Source organism: Eretmochelys imbricata, chromosome 2 (assembly GCF_965152235.1).
Source record: "Eretmochelys imbricata isolate rEreImb1 chromosome 2, rEreImb1.hap1, whole genome shotgun sequence".
Taxonomy (NCBI): domain Eukaryota; kingdom Metazoa; phylum Chordata; order Testudines; family Cheloniidae; genus Eretmochelys; species Eretmochelys imbricata.
The window spans coordinates 141,806,494-141,834,045 of NC_135573.1; the positions used below are offsets into that span (position 1 = coordinate 141,806,494).

Consider the following 27,552-nt stretch of genomic DNA (forward strand, 5'->3'; position numbering starts at 1 on the left):
TTACTTAAATTAAAGTATTGTTGTGCTTTGATCAATGTCCAGAAAAACAAACATGTTAAAAGCCAATTTTTTTGGTTCCACTTAAATCATAAAACACAAGCCATTGCTTTTGGCAATGACATACCTCCTAAAATGTTGACAGTATCACTATCTTATTGGACTTCTAGAGGTTCAATTTAGTGATGTGTAAGAAAGATACATTATTGAAGAACACTGTCAAGTTAAAGAACCATACTTTTGTGTTAAAATTTTGTATCTATATAGTTACAATTGATACTTATGAAAACATTGGGGAAAGTCTTTTTTTAGTTTGTGCATTTGACAGAAATCTGTGAATAGCCAATTTCTCTCCTGATGAATATCAATCTCTCCTTATGATCATCAATAGTTATGGAGAAAAAAATGAAATCTAAAAATAAAATAAATAATTCAGAACATACTGTTTAAAAGGGATTCTAGCACAGAGGACTCAAACTTTACCAAAGTACGGAACACAGCTTTAAGAGATGTTCTCAGAAACAACTCTGTTGAAGTGGAAGTATTATTAGGAAAATATATTGTTAGTTTCTTTAATGTAATTGAAGGCTGGAAAGGAGAGCTAGCACCACATGACAAGCCAGCTCTCTCTAGATGACCAGTAAGTGTTCCACTGACCACCCAGTTGTCCACAGACCAGTGAAAACTTTTGTTCTATCAGAAACAAATATTTTTCAGGTAGTCATTTTAAAAAAAAATGACCTGACCATAACACTTCAAACTTGCTTTATCATAGTTACAAATTCAACTTCACAAGCACTAAATCCTATTTTAAAAAAGATTTAATATATTATACATAGAAGGTCATAAGAACCAAGATAGATAGAAAATTATTTACTGCATAATCACAGTAAACATTACTGTAAGATTCTACATTTTATAATGGTTCAGGAATGTATATTGCACACATTACAGCTGAGATCACATTACCCTGGTGAATTTACATAGGACTAAGTATCAGAGGGGTAGCTGTGTTAGTCTGTATCCACAAAAACAACAAGGAGGCTGGTGGCACCTTAAAGGCTAACAGATTTATTTGGGCATAAGCATTCATGGCTAAAAAACCCCACTTCTTCAGATGCATGGAGTGAAAATTACAGATACAGGCATAAATATACTGGCACATGAAGAGAATGGAGTTACCTTACAAGCGGAGAACCAGTGTTGACAAGGCCATTTCAGTCAGGGTGGATGTGGTCCACTCACAATAATTGAGGAGGAGGTGTCAATACTAAGGGGAAATTGCTTTTGTAGTGAGCCAGCCACTCCCAGTCCCTATTCAAGCCCAAATTAATGGTGTTAAATTTGCAAATGAATTGTAGCTCTGCAGTTTCTCTCTGACTTTTTTTGAAGGATAGCTACTTTTAAATCTGTTATTGAATGTCCAGGGAGATTGAAGTGTTCTCCTACTGGCTCCTACTCACACAGATACAGACAGACATCTTCCTCTCCACGTGCAAACAGATGGACATCATACCAAATGGACTGAAGGTAAAAAATCCATTGCAATCGACATACTACACCATGAACAGGTAGCTGCCAGGCAACTCTCCAACACGACATTCCACAGGCCACTATCCTCCAATCCCACTGAGAAAAGAAACTACATCATCTGCTCAAGAAACTCCCTGCTATACACGGGAACAAATCTACACAGACATACCCCTAGAGCCCAGTCCATGGATATTCTATCTGCTACCCAAGATCCATAAACCTGGAAATCCTGGGCGCCCCATCATCTCAGGCACTGGCACTCTTACAGCAGGATTATCTGGCTATTTGGACTCTCTCCTCAGACCCTACGCTACCAGCACTCCTAGCTATCTTTGAGACACCACGACTTTCTGAGAAAACAACAATGCATTGGTGTTCTTCCTGAAAACACCATCCTGGCCACTATGGATGTAGAAACTCTTTACATCAATATTCCACACGAGAATGGACTAACAAGCTGTCAGGAACAGTATACCTGATAAGGTCACGGCACACCTGGTGACTGAGCTCTGTGACTTTGTCCTCACCCACAACCATTTCAGATTTGGGCACAACTTATACCTTCAAGTCAGCAGCACTGTTATGGGTGCCCACATGGCCCCATGGTATGCCAACATTTTTATGGCTGTCTTAGAACAAAACTTCCTCATCTCTTGTCCCCTAGTGCCCCTCCTCTACTTGCACTACATTGATGACATCTTCATCATATGGACCCAAGCAAAGGGGGCCCTTGAAGAATTCCTCCTGGATTTCAACAATTTCCACCCCACCATCAAACTCAGCCTGGACCAGTCCACACAAGAGATCTACTTCCTGGACACTATAGTGCAAATAAGCGATGGTCACATAACCACCACCCTATACCGGAAACCTACTGACCACTATACTTACCTCCAGCTTCCATCCAGGACACATCACATGATCCATTGTCTACAGCCAAGCCCTAAGATAAAACCGCATTTCCTCCAATCCCTCAGACAGAGACAAACACCTACAACAGCTTTATCAAGCATTCTTAAAACTACAATACCCATCTGGGGAAGTGAGGAAACAGACTGACAGATTGAGATAGGTACCCAGAAGTCACCTACTACAGGACAGGCCCAACAAGGAAAACAACAGAATACCACTGGCCATCACGTACAGCCCCCAGCTAAAACCTCTCCAGCACATCATCAATGATCTACAACCTATCCTGGAAAATGATCCCTCACTCTCACAGACCTTGGGAGGCAGGCCAGTCCTCGCTTACGGACGGCCCCCCAACCTGAAGCAAGTACTCACCATCAACTACACACCACACCACAGAAACACTAACCTAGGAACCAATCCCTATAACAAACCCCGTTGCCTATTCTGTCCCCATATCTACTCCAGCAACACCATCACAGAACCCAACCACATCAGCCACACCATCAGGGCTCATTCACCTGCACATCTACTAATGTGATATGTGCAATCATGTGCCAGCAATGCCCCTCTGCCATGTACACTGGCCAACCGGACAGTCTCTACCTAAGAGACTAAATGGACACAAATCAGGCATCAGGAACGGTAACATACAAAAGTCAATACAAAAACACGTCAATCTCCCTGGACATTCAATAACAGATTTAAAAGTAACCATCCTGCTACAAAAAAAATTCAAAAACAGACTTCAAAGAGAAACTGCAGAACTACAATTCATTTGCAAACTTAACACCATTAATTTGGACTTGAATAGGGACTGGGAGTGGCTGGCTCACTACAAAAGCAATTTCCCCTCTCTTGGTATTGACACCTCCTCCTCAATTATTGAGAGTGGACCACATCCACCTTGACTGAAATGGCCTTGTCAACACTGGTTCTCTACTTGTAAGGTAACTCTCTTCTCTTCATGTGCCAGTATATTTATGCCCGTATCTGTAATTTTCACTCCATGCATCTGAAGAAGTGGGTTTTTACCCACGAAAGCTTATGCCCAAATAAATCTGTTAGTCTTTAAGGTGCCACTGGACTCCTCATTACAGAGGAGGGTATATTTGAACATGTAGAAATAAGATCCCCTTGCAGTAAAATGTATTAAGCTGAAATGGACAGGTTTTTTACCATTAATTTTTCCATGTGAACATCCCCTCCCTCCTCCCAGCTTTAATTTAAACCAATGGACAGTTTACAAACTTTTACCTCATTCTGTTGGCCAAGACCATTTGGTGGCTGTTGATTTTGTTCCAACCACTGTGGTGCTCCTCCATGGACAATCTGTTCACGTAACCACACTAGACTGATAAATGCACAGAGTGTGCATGTGACCACAAAACAACCCTGTAAACAGTCTGCCAATAAATTTTCCCTGTTAAAAAGAAGACATTTATGTTAATATATTTAGTTTAAAAAAAAACTATTTCCAATTATTTTTGCTCACATAGTTTAATTGATTGTGACTGAGGGATTCTAAGTTCTCATTTTGTGATCTGAAGAGCTATGTCTCCCAGCTCCTTTAGTAAGAAATATACATGTAAGTAATATTTCCGTTTCAAGGGAAAAAATGAAGAAAACAAATGTTCTTGGAAGACTATTTTACTGAAGAAAACTGCATATATTTGAAATTAAATCAATTCACAACACTGTTTATCTTAACCCCTTTGCAAATTATCAAATGCTTTGATTAATATTGTAGCCCTGCAGATTTCAACAATGAGAACATCTCTGAGTACAACTACAGCCATAGACTGTGATCCAGTACAGTGCACAGTCACTCTTACGGTTTCGCTGAGGTTACCTCTCCCCTAACAGGCAATAATACAGAGACCCATTTTGAAAATCTCTTAGTGGAGACAGGGGCTCCCTCACACATATCTGGAATATAAACAAAGTCTAGGGAGTCTTCCTGAATGGCTTAGTATCATACAAGTGAAAGTCTAATGCCCTCTTATTACCTGGTGTATGAAAAGCACGCTCCTTTGTAGACTGATGTGGCTTAGGAAAAGAAACAGAAGGTGAACAGTTTGGTTGATACGAAATTCAGAGAACACCTCAGGTAAGAACTTTTGATGAGGTCATAAAGATAACTTCTCCATGAAAAACAAAGTAAAGGGAGAGCCTTCCATTAAAGCCCCCATCTCCCCAACCCTTCGCACAGAACTTATGGCTACCAAGAAGCCTGTCTTCATAGACAGAGGTAGTAGTGAGCACGAAGTTAATGGCTCAAAGGGTTGTTTCATGAGATGGTAAAGAACCAGGGAGAGATCCCAGAGTGATGTAAGGGCTCTAATCTGGAAAAAAAAGATTGATAAATCCTCTTAGGAATCTCACTGTGGTTGGATGAGCAAATACCAAGAAACTGTCTATTAGCACATGAGAAGCTGTTACTGCCCCTAATGAACTTTGATGGAACTCATAGAAAGGCCTGAATTTTTTACTTCCAACAGGTAATCCAAGATTTATGAAAGAGATGATTGGGATCGGTTACACCAAAGGTTATATCTTCTCCATTTCTGAAGGTAAGTATGTCTAGTAGATTCCTTTCTGCTATTTAACATTATCTTTTGTACTTCCTATAAGCATGTGGTCTCCACTCCCTAAAACCATTAAGAAACCAAGCTTGTAGTTGCAGCATATTCAGACTGGGTGAAAAGTCTGATCCACATCCTGAGACAACAATTAAGGTTTGATTGGAAACCACCACAAAGGGTGAGAAGTAAGTTTGATGAGGTAAATAACCCAAACTTGTCTTGGCCAAGTTGGTCCAACTGAAATTACTTTAGATTGGTCCTGTGTGATCTTGATAAGGACCTTTAAGAGCAATGGAGTTGAAGGATATGCACAAAAAAGACCTTTTGTCCACGTAATGAGGAAAGCAGCTCCTAGAGGGTGAGAACTGAGCCCCAGGCTGGAACAGAATTTCCTGCATTTCCTGTTGGCTTCCACAGCAAAATAAATAAATAAATAAATAAAACTGACCTCTGGAAATCCCAAAGTTGGGAATATTTCACTGGAGACGCAAGAGTACAACTCCCACTCTAATTAAGGGAGAAATGTCTACTCAGGTTGTCCGCCATGGGGTTGTATATACCCAGGAGGTAACAAGCTTAGATGACTATCCGATTGGCTACACACCAACTTTGAGAGTTATCTGCAGGCCTATACTTCAGAACAGTGAAGTTGTTTGAGCTGCCTACCATACCTCCTGATATGACTGACACTTGAGGAGCCAGTCGTCGAAGTACAGAAAGATAGTTATTCCTAGACGACAGAGGTAGGCACTACGACTGCCATGATTTTTGAGAACATGCTTGGAGTGGATGGGCAGGCCAAAGGGCAGGAACCAGTACCGGCAATGATTGTGATTGTAAGTAAAATGAAGAAATCTTTTGTGAGAAGGATGAATTGTGGAAGCAGGCATCTTTGAGGTCAAGGATTGGAAACCAGTCCCCTAATTCCAGGGAGGGAATTATATCTGCTAGGGACACCACCCTGAATTTTAGATGATGACATGTTTGTTCAATGATCTGAGATCTAGTATCAACCTCCTTTTTTCCTGGGTATCAGAAAACAACTTGAATGAACCCTTTTCCCCTATGCTGAAGTGGGACTGGATCCATTGCCCTAGACTTAGAAATGATGAGATTTACAGTGTCAGCAATTGCTCGTGAGAGGGGTTCCTGAAGAGGGACACGGAAGGGAATTGGAATGGCGGGGTGGAGGTAAACTGGATAGTCCGAAGTAACGGCCTTCAATACCCATTTGTCCAAGCCTCTCAGGCTTGATGAAATACAGAGAAGCATTGTTCAAATTGAGGGAGGGGGTCATATCATGTAGCTGATAAACCTGCTCATTAGGTGGACTCTCGATCAAATCATCAAAACTGGACGATGCTGAAGGCTGGGATGAAGCAGCTGAGGTAATTGCAGGTTTTTCTTTGAAAACCTCCACATCTTAGCTTGTGATTCCAGTGGCCTACAAAAGGTGGAAAACTGAGAAAGGTCAGATCTTTGTAATTGAGAACTGCTAAATTTCTTTTTATTTGCAGGCATGTATATCCCTAAAGAGCTAAGTGTTGCCCTAGAGTCCTTCAGGGTATGAAGCGAGTCATCTGTGGAATCTGTGAAAAGCTTCTGGCCATTAAAAGGTAAAGCTTGCACAGTAAATTGTACCTCCTGCAGAAACCCAGGCAACTGAAGCCAGGAAGCTTGTCTCATAACTACTGAGATGGAAACAGACCTGGCTCGGTGTCCACAGCGGCAAGTGAAGCCTGAGGTGAGATTCTGCCAAAAGCTCACACTTTTATTATGGTGCGGAACTGTTCTCAGTGTTCCTTTTGTTGATCAACAAAAGAATTAAACTTCTTGTAATTCAGTATTTTGACATCTGTGCTTCGTAATTAGCTACCCTGAACTGAAGTGTTGCTGATGAATAGCTCTTATGACCAAATACGGCCAGATATTTCTGGTTCGTATTATAAGGCATGGTTTTTTGGGTATGCTGCCTGCCCCTTTCATGGACTATGTCCATGACCAAAGAATTTGGTGCTGGATGACAAAATAAAAACTCCGAAACCCTGGCCAAAGTTGTGGGGTTTTTTTCTGTTTTTTAAATCAGCCCTCTTGCATCTTGGGGAGGCTGTTGCTGGAGTTCACCAGATGGACATGGCTGGCTACAGGAGAGCTTCCTTAATTGGCAGTGCCACCCATTCTGAAGTAGAGGTGTGCAATATATCCAGGAGTTAGTGATGGGAATTCTGGACTTCTTTCAGGAATTTGCAGTGTGTCAGTCACCCACTTCATTAGATCCTGGAATTATGTAATGTCATCAGCTAATGATGGCAGTGATAGCATTAATGTCTCATCCAGTGATGATGACAAGATGTTTGTGAGGAGGCTTATCTCCTTTTGTTCACCTTTGCCTCTTGCTCCTCAAAGGTCTCCTCTGGCTCAGAATGGGGAGGAGGGATGGACTGTAAACAGGGAATACGGACTCCCTATTAAAAAGAATGGACAAGCCTATCACCCGAGCTGATCTGAAGAACAGAAGGGTGTGCTATCTGCCAGGACCTAAGATATGGGCTGTGGACCTATGGCTGAAGAGTATCCTGATGTGAGCATGAAAGAATCCACTGACTGTCCTTCACGGGGGAACAAATAATACTGCTAGGTTCTTGCCAGAATGTTATCAAAGAAGACTATGCCAAGCTGGGGAAGACACTTAAAGAAATGGAGGCTCAGGTGATCTTCAGTGGGAGGAGGAGAACGAAGGCAAGACAAGATTGTGATGATCACCAGATGGCTCAGGCAATGGTGCTATAAGGAGAGCTTTGGGATGTTCGACTATTGGGAAGCATGCATGAATAGAGGACTGTTCATGTGACTCCACCTGAGGTGGGAGCAAAACAGATTTCTGGAATGGAGGTTGGCACAACTGATTAAAAGAGCTGTAAACTAGGAATCTGGGGGGGATGATTGGGAGATGCTTACATAATCTTCACGCCTGATGCGTGGGAGTGGGGAGGCAATCAAGAGAGGGAGAATACAGCATTGGAGAAAGGAACAGCAGTGGGTAAGAGAATGGGTATTAAGAGGAAAGAGAGTGCCAATCCATTTATGTGAACAGTCAGGTAGGCAATGCTGGCAGTAGAATGACTGTACCTAATCGAGTAAAGAATCTCGTCGAAGCCACACAAACAGCTAAGGTCCCTGCACAACAATGCAAGGAGCCTGGGTAACAAAATGCAGGAACTAGAATTATCGGTGCAGGAAGTGAAACCAGATATTATAGGGATAACAGAAACTTGGTAGAATAGTAGTCATGACTGGAGCACAGGGACTGATATGCTCCTCAGGAAAGACAGAAATAAAGGCATAGGTGATGAAGTATTAACGATGAGGTAGACTGTAAAGAAATTAGAAGGGATGGAATGGATTTTTAAAAAAAAAAAAAAAAAAGACTGAGTCAAAATCATTTTGGGGAAGAAAACTACCAGAGGGTCCTTGTGATAGTTCTTGAGGTCTGCTACAGACTCCTAGGATCCTATCTGGATATGGACTGAGACCTCTTTTCATGTTTTAATGAAATAAATACTACTAGGAATTGCGTGATTATGGAAGACTTTAATTTCCCAGATATAGATTGGAGGACAAATGCTACTAATAATGGTAGGGCCCAGATTTTCCTGGATATGATAGCTGGCAGATTTCTTCACTAAATAGTCACCGAACCAACAAGAGAGGATGCCATTTTAGATCTGGCATTAGTGAAGAGTGAGGACCTCATAGAAGTACTGGTTGTAGGGGACACTTTGTTCATGTGATCATGAACTAATTAAGTTTAAATTAAATGGAAGGATAAACAAAAATAGGTCTGCAACTAGGATCCTTGATTTCAAAAGAGCTAACTTTAAAAAAAAATTAAGCGAGTTAGTTAGGGAAATGGACTGGACTTGAGAACTCAAGGATCTGAATGTGGAGAATTACTTTAAAGTCAAAGATACAGAAACTATCAGAAGCCTGCATCACAAGCAAGGTCAAAAAATTTACAAGGAAGACTTGCAGATCAAGATGGATGAACAACAAGAAGAATGCTATAAGCTGAGGATTTATCAGTTGGAAGTGACAGAGGAGGAGAAAGACCAGGGTGTCTTGGTTGATCACAGGATAATTGTAAGCTGCCAAAGAGATGCAGCTGTGAAAAAAGACTAATGCAGTCCTAAGACACATCAGGCGAGGTATTTCCAATAGAAGTACGGAAGTGATAGTACCGTTATACAAGGCACTGGCGAAACCTCATCTGGAATACTGCGTGCAATTCTGGTCTCCCATGTTTACACCTGGGGGAATTTTGCATTTCTGTGTAATGCAGAATTTGCTCAGAATTAATGTTCTGGACAGAATTTCATTTTTCCTTGCAGAACTGGTACTGCAGAGCTGCTACTGTCACTAGGGACTGCAGGACCCAGCAGAGCCCTGCTCTCCAGTTCGCAAATACAGGACACTCCCAGGGGAAGGGGAGCTGGAAGGTTTCAGGCAACTGCGGCTCCTAGCACATCCTGAAGGAGGGAGGCAGCGTGCAGGAAACTCCATAAAAGCCCAGGACCCAGCATCAGGCTGTTTATCTCTATGGATACCTGGGCTCTGCGGGGGGTAGGGGGAGTAGAGGGTGCAGGTGTCTGAGCTGGGGGGCATCCCGTGGGTGGACTCTGGGGAGGGGAAGGGGTACAGATTTCTGGTCGGGGTGGTGGTGGGGGGGGGATGGGTTCTGGTTGCGGGTTGGTGCCTGAGACCAGAATGGCAGAGTTCCCCCCTAAGATGTGCCTAGTGGCATGTGTGACAGATCCAGACTAAGGCGCCCAACAAAAGCATAACAGAGAAACAGGAACTAGGTTTTCATAGGGGTTTCTTTAACTCTCTACTGCTGGGGGAATCTTTTTTGTCATCTGTACTATTGCAGACATACTTGCTGACAGGTATTTTGAAATAAATTACCAAAATAATTGAAACTGGTGTGATTATATTGTGTTATTTTAACAAATATCCAGAATTTTAAAATACTGTGCATAACATTTTTCGGCACAGAATCCCCCTAGGAGTACGTTTAGGAAATATGAATTCGAACTAGAATGGGGCAGAGAAGGGTTACTAGGATGATCAGAGGAATGTAAAGCTATCGAGGAAACTCAAGGAACTTGGCTTGTTTAGCCTAACCAAAAGAAGGCTGAAGGGAGATAAGATTGCTCTCTATACATACATAAGAGAAATAAATGTCAAGGAGGGAAAGAGTTATTCAAGTTGAGTGCCAATATTGACATGAACAAATGGATATAAACTAGCCATCAACAAGTTTAGGCTTGAAATTAGACAAAGGTTTCTAACCAACAGAGGAGTGAAGTTCTGGAACAGCCTTCCAAGTTAGGGGGCAAAAAACCCAAAAAAATCTGGCTTCAAGATGCAGCTTGATAAATTTATGGAGTGGACAGTATGATGAGACTGCCTACAAAAGCATGTAGCCAATCTGCAACTGCTGGTAGTAAATATCCCTAACAGTCAGTGATGGGACACTAAATGGGAAGGGCTCTGAGTTACTACAAAGAATTCTTTCCCGGGTGTCTGGCTGCTGGGTCTTGCTGAAATGCTCAGGGTCCAACTGACCACCACATTTGAGGTCAGAAAGGAATTTTCTCCTAGGTCAGATTGGCAGAGACCGTGTGGGGTTTTCACCTTCCTTTGCAGCATGAGGCAGGGGTCACTTGCAGGTTTAAAGTGGAGTAAATGGTGGATTCTCTGTAACTGGATGCCTTTCAATCATGATTTGAGGATGTCAATAACTCAGCCAGAGGCTAGGGGTCCATTACAGGAGCAGGTGTGTGAAGTTCTGTGGCCTGAAATGTGTAGGAAGTCAGACTAGATGATCATGATGGTCCATTCTGGCCTTCAAATCTAGGAGTCTTCTTTGAGCTGAGGTTCCTCAAAATTGCTGGAGGTACATTGCCCCTCGATCCCAATAAGGCCAATGAGGGAGACCCATAAGGCCTGGAGGGAGGAATCCAAGCTGGTGACCCCAAGAGTTGGCAGGCAGGGATCTGGTGTCCAGCTGCAACAGGGAATAATGTCTCCTGGAACAAACTGATGATCCTTTAACAGAAAGTTCAGAGACTGAATCAGAATGTTCCTCCACATATTGTACAGGAGGTAAGAACTCCTCCTTGTAGATTGTCAAAGATGGAGAAGAGGTAGAACTCCCAGAAACATGAGCAGTCAGTGACCCAGCCAACCTCACTACCAAAGGTGTCTCTGAGATTGCAAGGAGCAGAGATTCAGGTTCATTTGGCACCATAAAGTCTTTTGGGTACAGGAATTTCTGCAGTACTGGAAGTTCAACAGAACTCGATATCAGCACCAATGATGTTACAGAGGCTGTTGTGGTAGGCACTGACATTGGTATCGAGGGAGTCAAAGATTCCATTGAAGCCATTCTCTTCATAATAGCAGTCTTCGGTATCGAGCCCCTTACTGCAGCGGTACGTGACTTAGTTGAAGACTTGACATGTTTCACAGTACCCAAACTACTTTGAGCCTCTCCTGTACTCCTCTTGGGGCCTGTGGTCTCCATTAACCAGATCTTCTTTAATGAGGAACTCTGTTTTGCTCCTTTTATCTCCTTCCTTATACCTGGAGTGGGAAGCTCTCAGTACGAGCAGTGAAGTTATTGGTAACTTAGTCAAAGATAGTGTTGAAAGACTAAGGTTTTGGTGCCATCTTCCCCTTGGAAGCTCTAGGTGACCGTGATCTGGTCAGAAGCTGGTCTTAAGGCTTGCTCCCTCATTAATAGTTTATATTTAATTTCCTTGTTTCTACAGGATCTACCCTTAAAAGGAGAGCAGATTTTACACTTGCTTGGAACGTGAGAGTATTGTATTCGTTGCAAGTGACCACCACTCATATGGACTGCTTCTCAACAAAAGAGGCACCTTTTAAATCTTCAGGGAGCCCGGTATCCTCAACAGAAGAAAAAGTTGTTCAAGTCGCTCAACAGGGGAAAAGGAAAAAACAAAAATGTGCTGTTTTTTTGTTTTTTTTTTAAAGAAAAAAGGAAAGAGGAAAAGGAGAACAAACATTCCAACTATAAAGTACTAAACCTACTACTATTGCTAGTATGAAGAGCCATCTACAAAGCAAAAATACTAATAAAAGGGGGAAACAGGTACACAACAAACAGGAATATTGTAGACAGCATGGCTGAGAAGGAACTGTGGGCAGTTCACCCACACAGCCTAAAATAGCCTTGGTACAGAGCATAAGTATGTGTAGGGTGCATGTACCAGGAGAAGAAACACTGCTACCAAAAATCTCCAATCAAAAGTGAAGAGGTGCCCCATAAAGTGGGGCATCCACAGGGACACCACTTGAACTACTTATTCCATGGAGACACTTCTGTAAGAGGATTTGACTCACTACAGGATAAAGCAGGAGGAGAAACTCAAGAAAAATAGTCCTTAAGAATAACAAGAGAAACACAGAAGATACTCGCAAATTAAATTTCTAGAAGAAACAATTTAGTTTAGTTTAGCAATGTTCATCTCAGATTTGATTCAGTACAAGTTCTGCTTGACAGCTTCAATTTTCCTGTCAATCTCCATGAACCCCCAAGGAGTTAGAATCAGCTATTGCACAAACAAATGTTAATTAGAATGATTACAGAATGAAGTCAATAATGTTAAATTATTAGATGGTGGCACAAAAGGTAATTTTCCAAGTATTTAATGAAGAGGGGTGTCAGGGAAGGAATCAGTAGGGCCAGTTGCAAAGATCAACCAAATGAAAAGAAAAAATGCAAGTTAGAAAATAAAAGGTAGGTGACCTTCTGGAAGACTAGACTCCTGCTAGCAGGTTTTCATTCTACATTATATAGTATGTGAAGTGTTTAAGTGGTAAGGACTAAACATACAATATTTTGCCGTTTTCTGAGAAGCTTTATCCTCTGAACTAACCTAACCAAAATGTAAAATGGCAGAACCTGTCTGAACTGCTGCTTTTTTCCCTTTCCATAACTTAGATCTGCTTCAGAAGCTGCTCCCCACTCTCTCCCCCATCTTGGCACTGTCTTCTATTATGCTTGTTCAACCACTCACAACACTTTCTGGCTCCAAGTGCGCAAGGTATTTAAGCACAAGTGGTCCAAACGAAACGACTGCTTAAGTTAGACAAGGCTTGCTAAAATCAGGACCTATACCTGGAGAGGAAATGGTTGGATATCAAAAACCAAGAGCATATGAGAAAAAGTAGTCTGGCTTCAGTTTCCCACCCCCCCCCCACAAAAGATGAGTTCAAATCTGGATTTATTAGTGGGTCACAGGGGAAAACTGTACTGTGTTCTCATCCTAGTGAGTTTCTGTCCCCATAAAAAAAAAAAAAGGATGTTGTCATAAATATAAAGGGAAGGGTAAACACCTTTAAAAGCCCCCCTGGCCAGAGGAAAAACCCTTTCACCTGTGAAGGGTTAAGAAGCTAGGATTACCTCGCTGGCACCTGACCAAAATGACCAATGAGGAGACAAGATACTTTCAAAAGCTGGAGGGGGGGGGGGGGGGAGGAAACAAAAGCTCTCTGTGTGATGCTTCTGCCAGGAACAGAACAGGAATGGAGTCTTAGACCTTAGTAAGTAATCTAGCTAGATATGTGTTAGATTCCGTTTGTTTAAATGGCTGAGAAAATAAGCTGTGTTGAATGGAATGGATATTCCTGTTTTGTGTCTTTTTGTAACTTAAGGTTTTGCCTAGAGGGATTCTCTATGTTTTGAATCTAATTACCCTGTAAGGTATTTACCATCCTGATTTTACAGAGGTGATTCTTTTGCTTTTTCTTCTATTAAAATTCTTCTTTTAAGAACCTGATTGCTTTTTCACTGTTCTTAAGATCCAAGGGTTTGGGTCTGTGTTCACCTATGCAAATTGGTGAGGATTTTTATCAAACCTTCCCCAGAAAAGGGGGCATAGGTTTGGCAGGATTTTGGGGGGGAAAGACGTTTCCAAGCAGGCTCTTTCCTGGTTATATATCTGATAGACGTTTGGTGGTGGCAGCAATAAAGTCCAAGGGAAAAAGGAAAATAGTTTGTACCTTGGGGAAGTTTTAACCTAAGCTGGTAAAAATAAGCTTAGGAGGTTTTCATGCAGGTCCCCACATCTGTACCCTAGAGTTCAGAGTGGGGAAGGAACCTTGACAGATGTCAACAGAGCCTGACTTGAAATGTAACTCAAAACTCCAAGACTGGGTGCTTTAAGGCAGAATTGAACACATTGGCCAAAATGCAAGGGGAGCTAGCAGAACTTTGTTCAATGTCTGCTTGGCTTACAACTGGCTCTGTCAGTGCTTGGCATCCATCTGCATTAACCTCATAAACAATTCAGTTAAAATATAAAAGCAATCTGAGAGTGAATTGGTGACTAGTATGGACCAGTATGGATCTAATTCTTTTAATAATGATCTGGAAGGAAAAAAAACACAAACAAACAAAAAAACCACAAGGGTGATAATATTATATAGAGTTCGATGTGTGGAACACTGAAATGACCAGTTAAAAGAGAGGCCAATCAATTCAAATCTTTATGGAATCCCTATGGGTAGATTAAATTCAGTACATAGAAATATAAAATGTAATTAAGCAATAGGGAAATCGTGAAGGATCCCATATTTTAGAAGGTCATATGATATAAAATAATGAATAGGAAAATTACATAAAAGATGGCTATAATTCTAAAACCTTTAGAATAGGCTCCGCTGCAGTTTAATTAAAGAAAATTAAGTTTTTAAAAAATTAAAGTGCAACTTTACACCATAGCAAGTATTCCTAAGGCTGAATAAACCACATAAGTCTATAATATGAAACAGCACTACCCAGGCCCAGTTCTATAAGTCTGATTTGTTCATCCTTCAAATAATCCTGCACATCAGCACTTCAAAAACAGGAGAGTTGTAGCACAGCCGTGAAAACAGCTGGCTAGTTCTCCTTGCTACGGCAAAGATGATGATAGTAGTAGCAGCCAATGTAAGAAGGTGTAAAGTAAAAGGATAATGAAAAAGAACTGGGAATTGAGAGTACCAAAAGCAACAACTTTAACAGGCATCTAGTTAAAAAGTCACGTATATCAGGCTGGTTAGTACTTACGTTGACAGCATATCTAACGGCAGTGTCAATAGTGAGCTCACGGAGCCAGTAAACAAGCACTTGTAGATACGGCCTGTATAAAAGAAACAAAGTGCTGTAAATACCCTCAGTTATGAGGGAAGAACACTCTTGAAAGCGGCCATTACTAGTTTATTCCAGATTGTTTCTTAGCCCAAGTAACCATTTACCTCTGGGACAGAAGCTAAAACCAATTGGTGCGAACCAATACAGATGTGCAAAAAGATTTCATTCAGACATAAGGCACAAAAGGTATCACGATATAGTTGTTATTCACTTAAGTCCCAGCACTGGCGTGGATGGCTGTCCTTGCAAGATACAAGCTTGAGTTGACCGTAAATCTCTAGCTTGCACAAGGATCAAGGCCTCTCCTGATGCACACACAGTACATGGAACACCAGCCTTTTTAAGTTAGTTGACTATACTGAACATACTCTAGGAATCTTAACATTTTATGGTGTGATATTTAAAGCCTATAGCCAGCACTTCTGCCATTCTTCAGAAAGAGAACCCCAAAAATGAAACATTAACACATTCATAAAGCCTATCTTATAAAATGAATCACTTCAAAGATGTGCTTATTTCTACAAAAATACTTATTTCTTTGAACAGGTGACCAAGCGTTGCTCCACTTTGCTTTATTTACCACTCTGCTCTGATACCCCAACTTGTACTGATGTTACCACAGGTCCCCTGGGATTAGCTTCGGGAGTCGGCATATGGAGAAAAGTTCCACTTTTATTTAATAATTTAAGGGGGAGAGGAGCAGAGTTCTGTAGGCAGGGGGCAGGCTAGGAGTCTCTGACAAGAGTGAGCATCTGAGCCACTAGACTTTATGTAGAAAGCTACTATTTACAATAAAATAAAGGATTCTCTTCACACTCAGAATAATTTAGTTTCATTATAGTCAGGCTATTCGTATGCTTGTACATATATACATTTTTAAAATAAGACTCTTCAATTAAAAAAAAAAAGGTGAGATCCCTCACTGTGTCCCTCGTTTCAAGGTGTGTTGTCCCCTACTGTTGTTCATTTTGATGGTCACTGTCCCTCATTTCAGAGTCTGGGGATTGAGAGGTATGATACTTGAGGTGACCAGCCCCTCCATCTGCCACAGTTACACTCTTTTTAGCATGCTAGCTCAATTAGATCTAGCGCAGGTATGTCTCTTTGAACTGGGAGTCATACCCCCAGCTCAAAGTATAGACATACTTGAAGTGAGAGAGGAAGAGTAGGAGAGAGGGATAGGACGAGTGAAAGGACAAAGGAGAGAGACAGAACTGTGATTGGAGAAGAGGAGATGATGAATGGAGATATGGGGAAATGAGGAGGGAGGACAAGTCAGTGGAAACAGGTGAATTAAGGGATAAAAGGATTAGGAAGGGAAAGATAAGGAGAGAGAAGGAATGGGAGAGATTACACAATAGTTATGCAAAGTTCAGCTTTGGCAGTCACTCATTCTACACACAGAAACCAATTTAAAGGGAAACATTTTCATCTTGGTTCTTATATCTAAGGCCCTACCAAATTCATGGTCTATTTTCGTCAATTTCACGGTCATAGGATTTTAAAAATCATAAATTTCATTATTTCAGCTATTTAAATCTGAAATATCACTGTGTTGTAACTGTAGGGGAGTATCAAGGTTATTGTAGAGAGTGTTGTGGTACTGCTTCCCTTACTTTTGCGCTGCTAGTGGCGACGGTGCTGCCTTCAGAGCTAGGCGCCCCGCCGACAGCTGCCGCTCTCCGGCCGCCCAGCTCTGAAAGCAGCGCAGAAGTAAGGATGGCAATACCACGATGCCCCTAAAATAACCTTGTGACCCCCCTGAAACTCCCTTTTGGGTCAGGACCCCCAATTTGAGAAACACTGGTCTGGCTCCGTGAAATCTGTATAGTATAGGGTAAAAGCAAACAAAAGACCAGATTTCATGGTCCATGACTTATTTTTCATGGCCACGAATGTGGTAGGGCCCTAATAACTTCTGTACATTGTAGTAACAAGTAGAATGTTAGGCACTTCCAAATATAGAGGAAAACAAGGTCCTGGCATCAAAGAGGAGACAATCTAGAAGGGTAGGAGAAAGGGATAGAATATACTATCAGGGTGACAGCTAGCATGCACCTATCTTAATTCCAGGGGTGTTTTGTTAAACATTACAAAAAATATAGTTTCATGTTTGTTTTGGGATGGCCCTTGGATTGAGACTAGGGCTGTTGATTAATCGCAGTTAACTCACTCAATTAACTCAAAAAACTAATTGTGATTAATCGCACTGTTCAACAATAGAATACCAATTGAAATTTATTACATATTTTTGGATGTTTTCTGCATTTTCAAATATATTGATTTCTATTACAACACAGAATACAAAGTGTACAGTGCTCACTTTATATTATAATTTTTGGTTACAAATATTTGTACTGTAAAAATGATAAACAAAAGAAATAGTATTTTTCAATTCACTTCATACAAGTACGGTAGTGCAATCTCTTTATCCTGTAAGTGTAACTTACAAAAGTAGATTTAACTATTTTTTGGTACTTAACTGCACTCAAAAACAAAACAATGTAAAACTTTAGAGCCTACAAGTCCACTCAGTCCTACTTCTTTTTCAGACAATCGCTAAGAGAAACATGTTTGTTTGCATTTATGGGAGATACTGCTGCCTGCTTCTTATTTACAATGTTACCTGCTTTATTACTGACATCTCTTTGCTAATTTTTTAAGAGCAGTTTTATTGCCATATTTTACCAAAGACATAGTCAAGGATTTTTGCTCTCAAATTTTACTCATCAGAAGTTTCTCCTTTCTAATGAATTTGGGATTAACTTCACATTCTTATGAAATAGTTTTTAAAAACACTACCTACTTTTTGAATTGGCAAAAAATTAAAACCCAAGACAGACAACTAACCTGAAACTTATTTTGGGTTTTAACAGCCAGTCAGATGACAGAACAAGGAGTAATGGTCTCAAGTTGCAGTGGGGGAGATTTAGGTTGGATAGTAGGAAAAACTTTTTCACTAGGAGGGTGGTGAAGCACTGGAATGCGTTACCTAGGGAGGTGGTGGAATCTCCTTCCTTAGAAGTTTTTAAGGTCAGGCTTGACAAAGCCCTGGCTGGGATGATTTAATTGGGGATTGGTCCTGCTTTGAGCAGGAGGTTGGACTAGATGACCTCCTGAGGTCCCTTCCAACCCTGATATTCTATGATTCATATAATTGCACACACTATAAAAGTGGAAAGCATATGTGCACAACTTTGTTTAGACTGAAAACTACATCAAGTTGTACCTATGTGCATCTTTTATATGGGCAGGTAAGGAGAACTAAAAAAAGGGTAAGGATTAATTTTAAATTTAAGTTTCATTTTATTTTAAAATTTTAAATAAAAACTTACTCTGAAAAATTCAGTAAGTAAAAGAGCCACTTCATTAATATTCCCTTAACATGGGCTCTGTTTTCCTATCTATTAGCTATTGTCTGCACTGTGCTATTGGTTTATGAATTGAATAGTTTCTTAGATAAAGTAATTAAAATACAGCAAAATATAAACATCTGAAATAAAATGAGTGGTCAAGTCACAAAATTGATAACACATGAGAAGTATTAAAGCTGATGGCTATTCGCAAGCTTGTTATAAGATCATTATGAAAGTATTTCAATGCAAAAACTTAACACTTACATGCTGTAAGAGGTACAACTCCCAACCATGCAAAGGCCACAAGTGTATAGTGAAACCAGTATCGTATTGCTGTGCCAATACTTGTAACCAGTCCAGCAAAAATGTCTTGGATTGGAAGCCGTGAAGGCATATCTGGGGAATAAACTGAGAGGAAAAGAAAATCACTTTTATAAAACAGTTTTCATATCTGCTTGCAATAAAAGCACAATATAGTACTGCAGTCAATAGTGTAATTTTTAAATTATATTTAAGAAAAATGTATGGCAACAAACAAACAGTCACAAAGCCAAAAATAAATGAACACACTCACTCTCTCTTCACACTTTATACATCCACTACAGGCAAGTGCCAATGAAACTCTTAAACCACAAGTTCTCCTTAACTCATGTATTTAATTTTATAGAACTATTTTACAGACACTTCAGAGTTTGAGAAGTTTTTGTTTTGGGGCATTAATACCATCATCCCTACCAGTAAAGCCAGATTACCTCAGAACAAACCCAACACCATAGGCCTAAACTAAATTTTAACTAAAAGTTTAAAATTCTATAACAAAGTATCACCCGAATACATAGAACTCCCCTCCCTTATCACAAGAGACTTCCCTTTTCAACCTAACCCCCTGAGAGAAAAGCTAATTAAGCAACAGACCAGCAGAAAAGTCAACAAACTCAGGCCCTGCCAAGAAAGGGAGAAGAAAATTCCAAATTCAAGGGCCCTCCAGAGAGAATACCCAACACCTAAAATGTACACATCTGGGATCTGTTTCCAGATTATATCAGCTGTTGGAATAAAAGCACAAGGAGAAAAAACAGTCACTAAAAAATATTGATCTAAAATAGGGGTGGGCAAACTTTTTGGCCCGAGGGCCGTATCAGGGTTGCGCAACTTTATGGAGGGCTGGGTAGGGAAGGCTATGCCTCCCCAAACAGCCTGGACCCTGCCCCCTATCTGCCCCTTCCCACTTCCTATCCCCAGACTGCCCCCCTCAGAACCCCGGACCCATCCAACCCCCCGCTCCTTGTCCCCTGACCGCCCCCTCCCGGGACCCCCGCCCCTAACCACCCCCCCCCCCCGGAAACCCCACCCCCATGCTCCCTGTCCCCGGACTGCCCCGCCCCTGCCCCGACAGGCCCCCCGGGACTCCCACGCCTATCCAACCTCCCCCTGCTCCCTGACTACCCCTGGGACCTCCTGCCCCTTATCCAATGCCCCCACCCCCTTACCATGCCACTCAGAGCGGCAGGAGTAGCCGCCGCACAGCGGCATGGCTGCGTGGGAGGGGGGACAGCAGGGAAGAGGCCGGGTGCTAGCCTCCCCAGACGGGAGCTCAAGGGCCGGGAAGGACGGTCCCGTGGGCCGGATGTGGCCCGCGAGCCATAGTTTCCCCACCTCTGATCTAAAACCATAAGAGACTAACTCAAAACAGTTCCTACAACAAAACTATTCCAATCCAATATTTTTTCCTTCTTTTAAAATGAATTAACTGGTTATGCCATTCAGCTGTCTGGGAAGTTGCATAAAGTTTCGTCTAACTTTTCAGTAACTTTTCCATACTACATAATTTTTAAGTTCTAATCACTTCTTCTGGCTCCTGCATCCCTCACAGCTAGCCAAAAGTCAGGCTCTGACTTACTGATATGATTTTTTTGTATGTTTTTACAGGCAACTGCTCAATAGTTTATTAGACAGAGGAAGAGTCCAACTAAACGTTTTAATATATGTGAACATTTATTAAAGTGAACACATTAAAGTCCAGGTTTCATTATACAGTGCAATCACATACTCCCTACATTAAACTTCTTAGACACTCAGGGCCACAAAACACAACCTATCAACAGCAATAAGGAAATAAAAATTTCACTTTATTAATAAGAAATGTATTTCAAAAATTAAGCAAGACACTGAATATGCCATCTGCTGTGTAATATGAGCATCTACAAGACTTAACTCTAGAAAGTACAGATGCCCTGGCATGCAAATATTTTGGTCAAAATTCTGAGCCCTACCTTTTGCGGGCTTCCCTTTTGCTCCCACAATAATTTTCAGACCCAAGAAAGATTATTTGAATGTCCACGTACCTGATCACATCCACAAATCAGGTATTTGGACACACAAGGCACATTAATTTTGAGTGCAGAGGCTGGCTTCCACAAGTCTCAAGTGTACACAGGGTGGATACAAATCAGTTATTTTAAATTTAAATCAGAATTTTTTTTTAGTTTAGATACACAAGTTGGGAGATTTTGTTGTTGTAATATAAATAACAATACATTTATTTTTAAAAATAAGCCGGTTTAAAATGAAATCTGAATTTAATACAAAAATGTTAAGGCCTACACTTACTATAATCTCTTAAAACATTTAAATAAAAATAAACTTACTGAATCCATACACCTCGATCAAAAACTTTAAATTAAAGGCTGTTTTTCTATATAAAGAAAAATCAGGGGAAAAATATCTAACTTTTGAGGTCAAGCTTCATAAATATGGCATATATCAAATAAGGAATATATCATTCACCCTTTTCTAACATACTAAAACATACAATTAATAAGAATCTGAAAATAATGAGCTATATAACTTCTTAAATAAATGTATATATATATAGTTACATCTTTTTGCTGTACACTATATCAAAAGGCTCTGTTTAGTTGTAAATCAGCATTTTAATGGTTGTTTCAACCAATGAGAGTGCACCTTTCTTCAGAAAATTATCAGAAGTACCAATGGAGAAGTTGATTAAAATCATTTAAATCAAGGCTTTCCACTTGACTTAAATTACTTTTATTTAAATCAATCCATTCTGCTCACACAACCTACAGCTGTTGTTTTACCTTCTCATTACCTGAATCCACTAAAATCCACCATTTACAACACATATCACCGCCTCCTCTTCTGACCTTCACATAAAATATGCAGCCTTTAATTCTGATCATATGGATTGGTTAAAAATGATGTCCTGATGCAATTAGTCACTGAAGTTCTATTTTCCTGCATTATCTGGATGGTTTGCACAGTAAATTAGTTATCACTTCTGAGGTGAGGAGTGGTTTGCAGTCAAGCGTAAAAACAGTCTAGCAGCTTTCACATTCAGAGTTAGGCTCAAAGGATGTAAGGATTTTGTATCAATCGTCCAGTATTCACTCGTTTTTCATTGTTGCTAAAACGTCTCCACCAAACGATCAAAAATGCAAGAAATTGATATGAATTCAACAAAGCTACAACCTCTTGACAATACGGACACAGCATGTCAATGACAACCAAATCTAAATCAGAAGTTATCAACTGGACCACACCAGGTTAAGCCCAGTTTTAACATTTCCTCTTTCCTCTAAAAAGCTCACTTCATTACACCATTGCCCTGCAATTCAGGTCTACAGTTAAAAAAGGACATGCAAAGTGACTTGGCAAACCACTGAAAGACAGTGGCGGAGTACCGCGCACTAGTTTGGAATCAATCGTCATACACCAAACTGGTGGATATGCAGTTACATGCCGCCATGAGCATCATCTCTGACACCCTGCGTCCGACTCCACTCCCATGGCTTCCAGTTCTGAGCAATATTGCTCCTCTTCATATCAGATGAGAGGTTGCCACTGGGAAAGTTACTGGAAAAAGTACGCGCCAACCCAAGTCTGCCGCTGCACAATGACCTTTTAAAACACCAGCTGCATGTTTGCCATCACGTTGCCCATTATGGTCTCATCCGCCATGCCAGGATGTTAGGGCAGAAACACTCTGGCGAGAGGAATGGATATCTGTTATAATCCCCAACCAGTTCCTTGCCGCCGACCCCACAATTTGCCTGCCTGGTTTTGACCTGCCCCATCGCTAGTGGTCCCTGTTGAACAGGTTCTGGACCGGGCAAGGTCTCTGTGCAGCCAACCAGTATCGCTGGAGCCTTTGTGACAGCCCTTTGTGCAGCTGTGGCGCAACACAGACGATGATGCACATGGTCAATGAATGCCTGCTGACGAGGTTCAGCGGTGGCCTTGTAGAACAGCATCACGCCACTGAAGAGGCCATTGCTTGGCCAGACGACTATGCACACGCAAAATAAATAAAGATACTGAAAGACAGCACTGAAACCATCTTTATCTGAGATGTCACTACATCCAGAATTTACAGCTATTAGCCAAATCAATCACTGGATAAGAAAACTCTAGACGTTAAGCAGGATGTTGTGACGTGAGTTACATTTCAGCTCACCATAATGATTTCAAGTCAGATTATCACGAATTTATATATTGAAGTTAACTATTTTAGAAGATATCCTCTAATTATCCCAGTTTTCACCAAAAACATACTTAATGCAACTTACATTGTTACAAAGCAACACAACAAAGGATAACAATATGGACAATATCCTGGGTACTTGGCTAAATTACAAGATAAATCTGAAAGCCACAATTCATACCAAATTTATCAGGATATAATCCAGAGTAAACGCTTAGACTTTGCCTCATCCCCCTCTCTACTTAATTAGTGAAACAATTATGATCCAATGCAAATTATGCACTGAGCACACAATTTTCCCCTTGGGAGAAGGTGAGACAAAGAATAAACCATATATGACAGCATTAATCATGCCACTTAACTGGAAAGTTCCCAGATACTATGGTCAGTACAAGACCATATACAGAGTACATGATCACCTGCTGTTCTGATACACCTCAATAAAAATTTAGGCACACTACTACCAAAATTGAATACTTTCAGATTCAACTTTTACAAGTTTAAAATACAGCAGACCTGACCTAACTTGCAAGTATACATGTCTGAGAAGCTTTTTTTTTTTTTTTTTTTTAATAAGTGAGTATATACGCAATGGTAAGTGTTCCAATTTGCAAAAAGTAGTTCTGAAGAGTATGTAAGTGCCCTAAACCATGTAACTGTTTATTACTTGATTCTTAGTAAATTGCTAAAAAAAATGCTGTTTAGTAGCAGATCCAGGATCTTACCCCACCTTATGACAACCGCTGCAGAAACAATCAGAATCTTCTTTCGAAGCAAGTAAACAGCGCTCTCTCATCATGGCTCTTTTTGTAAAATAACATGACAATGGTGGACTAAAATAATATAGTGCAATGTTCTGTTTCAATGGTCATTGAATTTGTTCTGACTGCTTGAGAATAACTAGTTAAATGAGCCAATTCATTCACATTTTTAACTGTCACTTCAATAAACCAAGACAGTGAACATACGAATGAACGTTGACAAACAGCCGGAAGGGAATGAGTGAGAAAGAACAAGGATTACAACAATATAAGCACTACTCAGGTTAAGGTACAAAGACATCTTGATTTTTTAATTCACACAAGGCAAGGGCATATTTCAGAACATGTTATTTAACTTACAAGTTAGTCTTTTGGGGATTGAAGAGCTGATACCCTGTTACTGGCTTCCTTCCATTTAATAGCCCAGTATTCATTCAGCTGGCAATGCCACACCCACCATTCATCAGCATTGCAGAATGTGTTGGACGGGAAAGTGAGCAAGTTATTTTTGCTTATATAAAACTGTCCATCCGAAGACCAGACAAACCTATTTCTACCACCCTACACCCTTGGTATCATGCATTTTTCATACTTATGTTTTCATTAGGGCTGTCAATTAATCACAATTAACTCACACAATTAACTAAAAAAAAATTAATCACGATTAATTGCAGTTTTAATCACACTGTCAAACAATAACAGAAATACCAATAGAAATTTATTAAATATTCTTGGATGTTTTTCTACATTTTCTAATATATTGATTTCAATTACAACACAGAATACGAAGTATACATTGCTAACTTTATATTATTTTTATTACAAATATTTGCACTGTAAAAATTATAAACAAAATAAGTAGTATTTTTCAATTCACCTCATTCAACTACTGTAAAGCAATCTCTTTATCGTGAAAGTGCAACTTACAAATGTAGATTTTTTGTTACATAACTACACTCAAAACAAAACAATGTAAAACTTTAGATCCCACAAGTCCACTCAGTCTCGGATATGACCCAGCACATTGTTCATTTTAAGAATACTTTCACTGCAGATTTGACAAAATGCAAAGAACGTACCAATCTGAGATTTCTAAAGATAGCTACAGCACTCGACCCAACGTGTAAGAATCTGAAGTGCCTTCCAAAATCTGAGGGGGACGAGGTGTGAAGCATATTTTCAGAAGTCGTAAAAGAGCAATACTCTGATACAGAAACTACAGAACCCGAACCACCAAAAAAGAAAATCAACCTTCTCTTGGTAGCTTCTGATTTAGATGATGAAAATGAACACATATTTGCTTTGGATCGTTATCGAGCAGAACCAGTCCTCAGCATGGAAGCATGTCCTCTGGAACGGTGGTTGAAGCATGAAGGGGCGTACGAATGTTTAGCATATCTGGTACATAAGTATCTTGCAACACTGGCTACAACGGTGCCATGTGAACGCCTGTTCTCACTTTCAGGTGACACTGTAAACATGAAGCGAGCAGCACTATCTCCTGCAAGTGTAAACAAACTTGTTTGTCTGACTGATTGACTGACCAAGAAGTAGGACTGAGTAGACTTGTAGGATCTAAAGTTTTACATTGTTTGATTTTTGACTGCAGTTATTCTTGTACATAATTCTACAAATGTAAGCTCAACTTTAATGATTAAGAGTTTGCACTACAGTACTTGCATTAGGTGAATTGAAATACTATTTTGTTTTTACAGTGCAAATATTAGCAATAAAAAATAAATATAAAGTGAGCACCGTATACTTTGTATTCTGTTTTAATTGAAATATATTTGAAAATGTAGAAAATATCCACAAATATTTAAATAAATGGTATTCTATTACTGTTTAACAGAGCGATTAATCACAATTAGTTGTTTTAAACGCACAATTAATCATGATTAATTTTTAAATTAACACTTGATAGCCCTAGTTTTTAATGCTCTTAGTTCACATCCCACAGGATGTCAGGTAGAAATAGTGAAAGATTTTAAAAATTATACAATAGTGGGAAATAAAGTTCTCTATGTCAGTAGGCAAGCTCCAGTACTCATGACTGTTTGGTGTGATGTTAGAGTGCATGCTAGGGTATTACATGGAGGCAAGTGGGGGAGTGTGGAACAGTTGCTCTTTGGAAGCCCAAAGAGAAGAAAGAACAGTTAGCTAAAAGTGAACTGAAATGCTTTTTACAGAAATAATGAAAAAATTGATTTCAAATTATGTTTACAATTATTGTTCAGTCAACACGTACACTGAATAACCACAACTAAGAGCAATTTTTAAAAAATGGATGTCTAGAATTACACTAAGCCCTGGTCTACACTACGGGGTTAGGTCGAATTTAGCCGCATTAGGTCGATTTTAAAATAAATGCATCTACACAACCAACCCCGTTCCATCAACCTAAAGGGCTCTTAAAATCAACTTCTGTACTCCTCTCTGGTGAGGGGAGTAGTGCTAAAGTCGACCTTGCTGGGTCAAATTTGGGGTAGTGCAGATGCAATTAGACGGTATTGGCCACCGGGAGCTATCCCAGAGTGCTCCAATGTCACCGCTCTGGACAGTCCTTTCAACTCCGATACACTAGCCAGATACACAAGAAAAGCCCCAGGAAATTTTGAATTTCATTTCCTGTTTGGTCAGCATGGCGAGCTCAGCAGCACAGGTGACCATGCAGTCCCCCCAGAATCACAAACGAGCTCCAGCATGGACCAAAAAGGAGACACTGGATCCGATTGCTGTATGGGGAGAAGAATCTGTGCAGGCTGAACTCCAATCAAAAAGAAGAAATGCTAATATATATGCCAAAATCGCACAGGGCATGGTGGAGGCTACAACAGGGACACACAGCAGTGCCGTGTGAAAGTTAAGGAGCTCAGGCAAGCCTTCCAAAAGACAAAGGAGGCAAATGGTTGCTCCGTGTCAGAGCCCCATACATGCCACTTCTATGATCAGCTGCATGGCATTCTGGGGGGGACCATACCACTGCCCCCCCACTCCATGGACACCTGCAAGGGGGGAGTCTCATGCAACAGGGAGGAGAATTTTGTGGATGAGGAAGAGAAGCATGCACAGCAGGCAAGCGGTGAATCTGTTCTCCCCGTCAGTCAGGACCTTTTCATCACCCTGAAACCAATACCCTCCCAAGGCGCGATCCCCGACCCCGAAGGCAGAGAAGGCACCTCTGGTGAGTGCACATCTGTAACTACAGTACAGGGTTTAAAAGCAATAGTGCTTAATGTTTGATTTGCCCTGAAGAATTGGAATGCATTCGCAGCCAGTAAAGCTACTGGAAAATTCTGTTAACGTGTCTGGGGATGGAGCTGGAATCTTCTAGGGACATACACATGAAGCTGTCCTGGAGGTATTCTGAAAGCCTTTGCAGAAGGTTTCTGGGGAGGGCTGCCTTATTTCGTCCTCCACAGTAGGACACTTTACCACGCCAAGCCAGTAGCAAGTACTCTGGAATCATTGCAGCACAAAGCATGGCAGCGAATGGTCCTGTGTTTTGGTCGCATTAAAGCAACATTCGGTCTTTATCTTTCTGTGTTAGCCTTAGGAGAGTGATATCATTCATGGTCACCTGGTTGAAATAGGGGAATTTTTGTAAGGGAACAGTAAAAGGACCCCATTCATGCTGGGTTGTTTGCGCTTGGCTAAAAGGGATCATCCTGGAGAATAGCCACAC

At 40.7% G+C, this 27,552-nt stretch overlaps 1 protein-coding gene across 2 annotated transcripts in view; it reads right to left on the minus strand.

Moving 5' to 3' along the window:
* MARCHF6 (membrane associated ring-CH-type finger 6) overlaps positions 1–27,552 on the minus strand; it is a 117,527-nt gene that overhangs the window by 65,631 nt on the left and 24,344 nt on the right. For both annotated transcript variants that reach the window (XM_077810797.1, XM_077810796.1), the window contains exons 4-6: positions 18,867–19,010; positions 15,163–15,235; positions 3,697–3,862 (exon numbers count right to left, since the gene is read on the minus strand). In XM_077810797.1, coding sequence (XP_077666923.1) covers positions 3,697–3,862; positions 15,163–15,235; positions 18,867–19,010 — 383 coding nt within the window. The remainder of the gene's footprint in view (positions 1–3,696; positions 3,863–15,162; positions 15,236–18,866; positions 19,011–27,552) is intronic.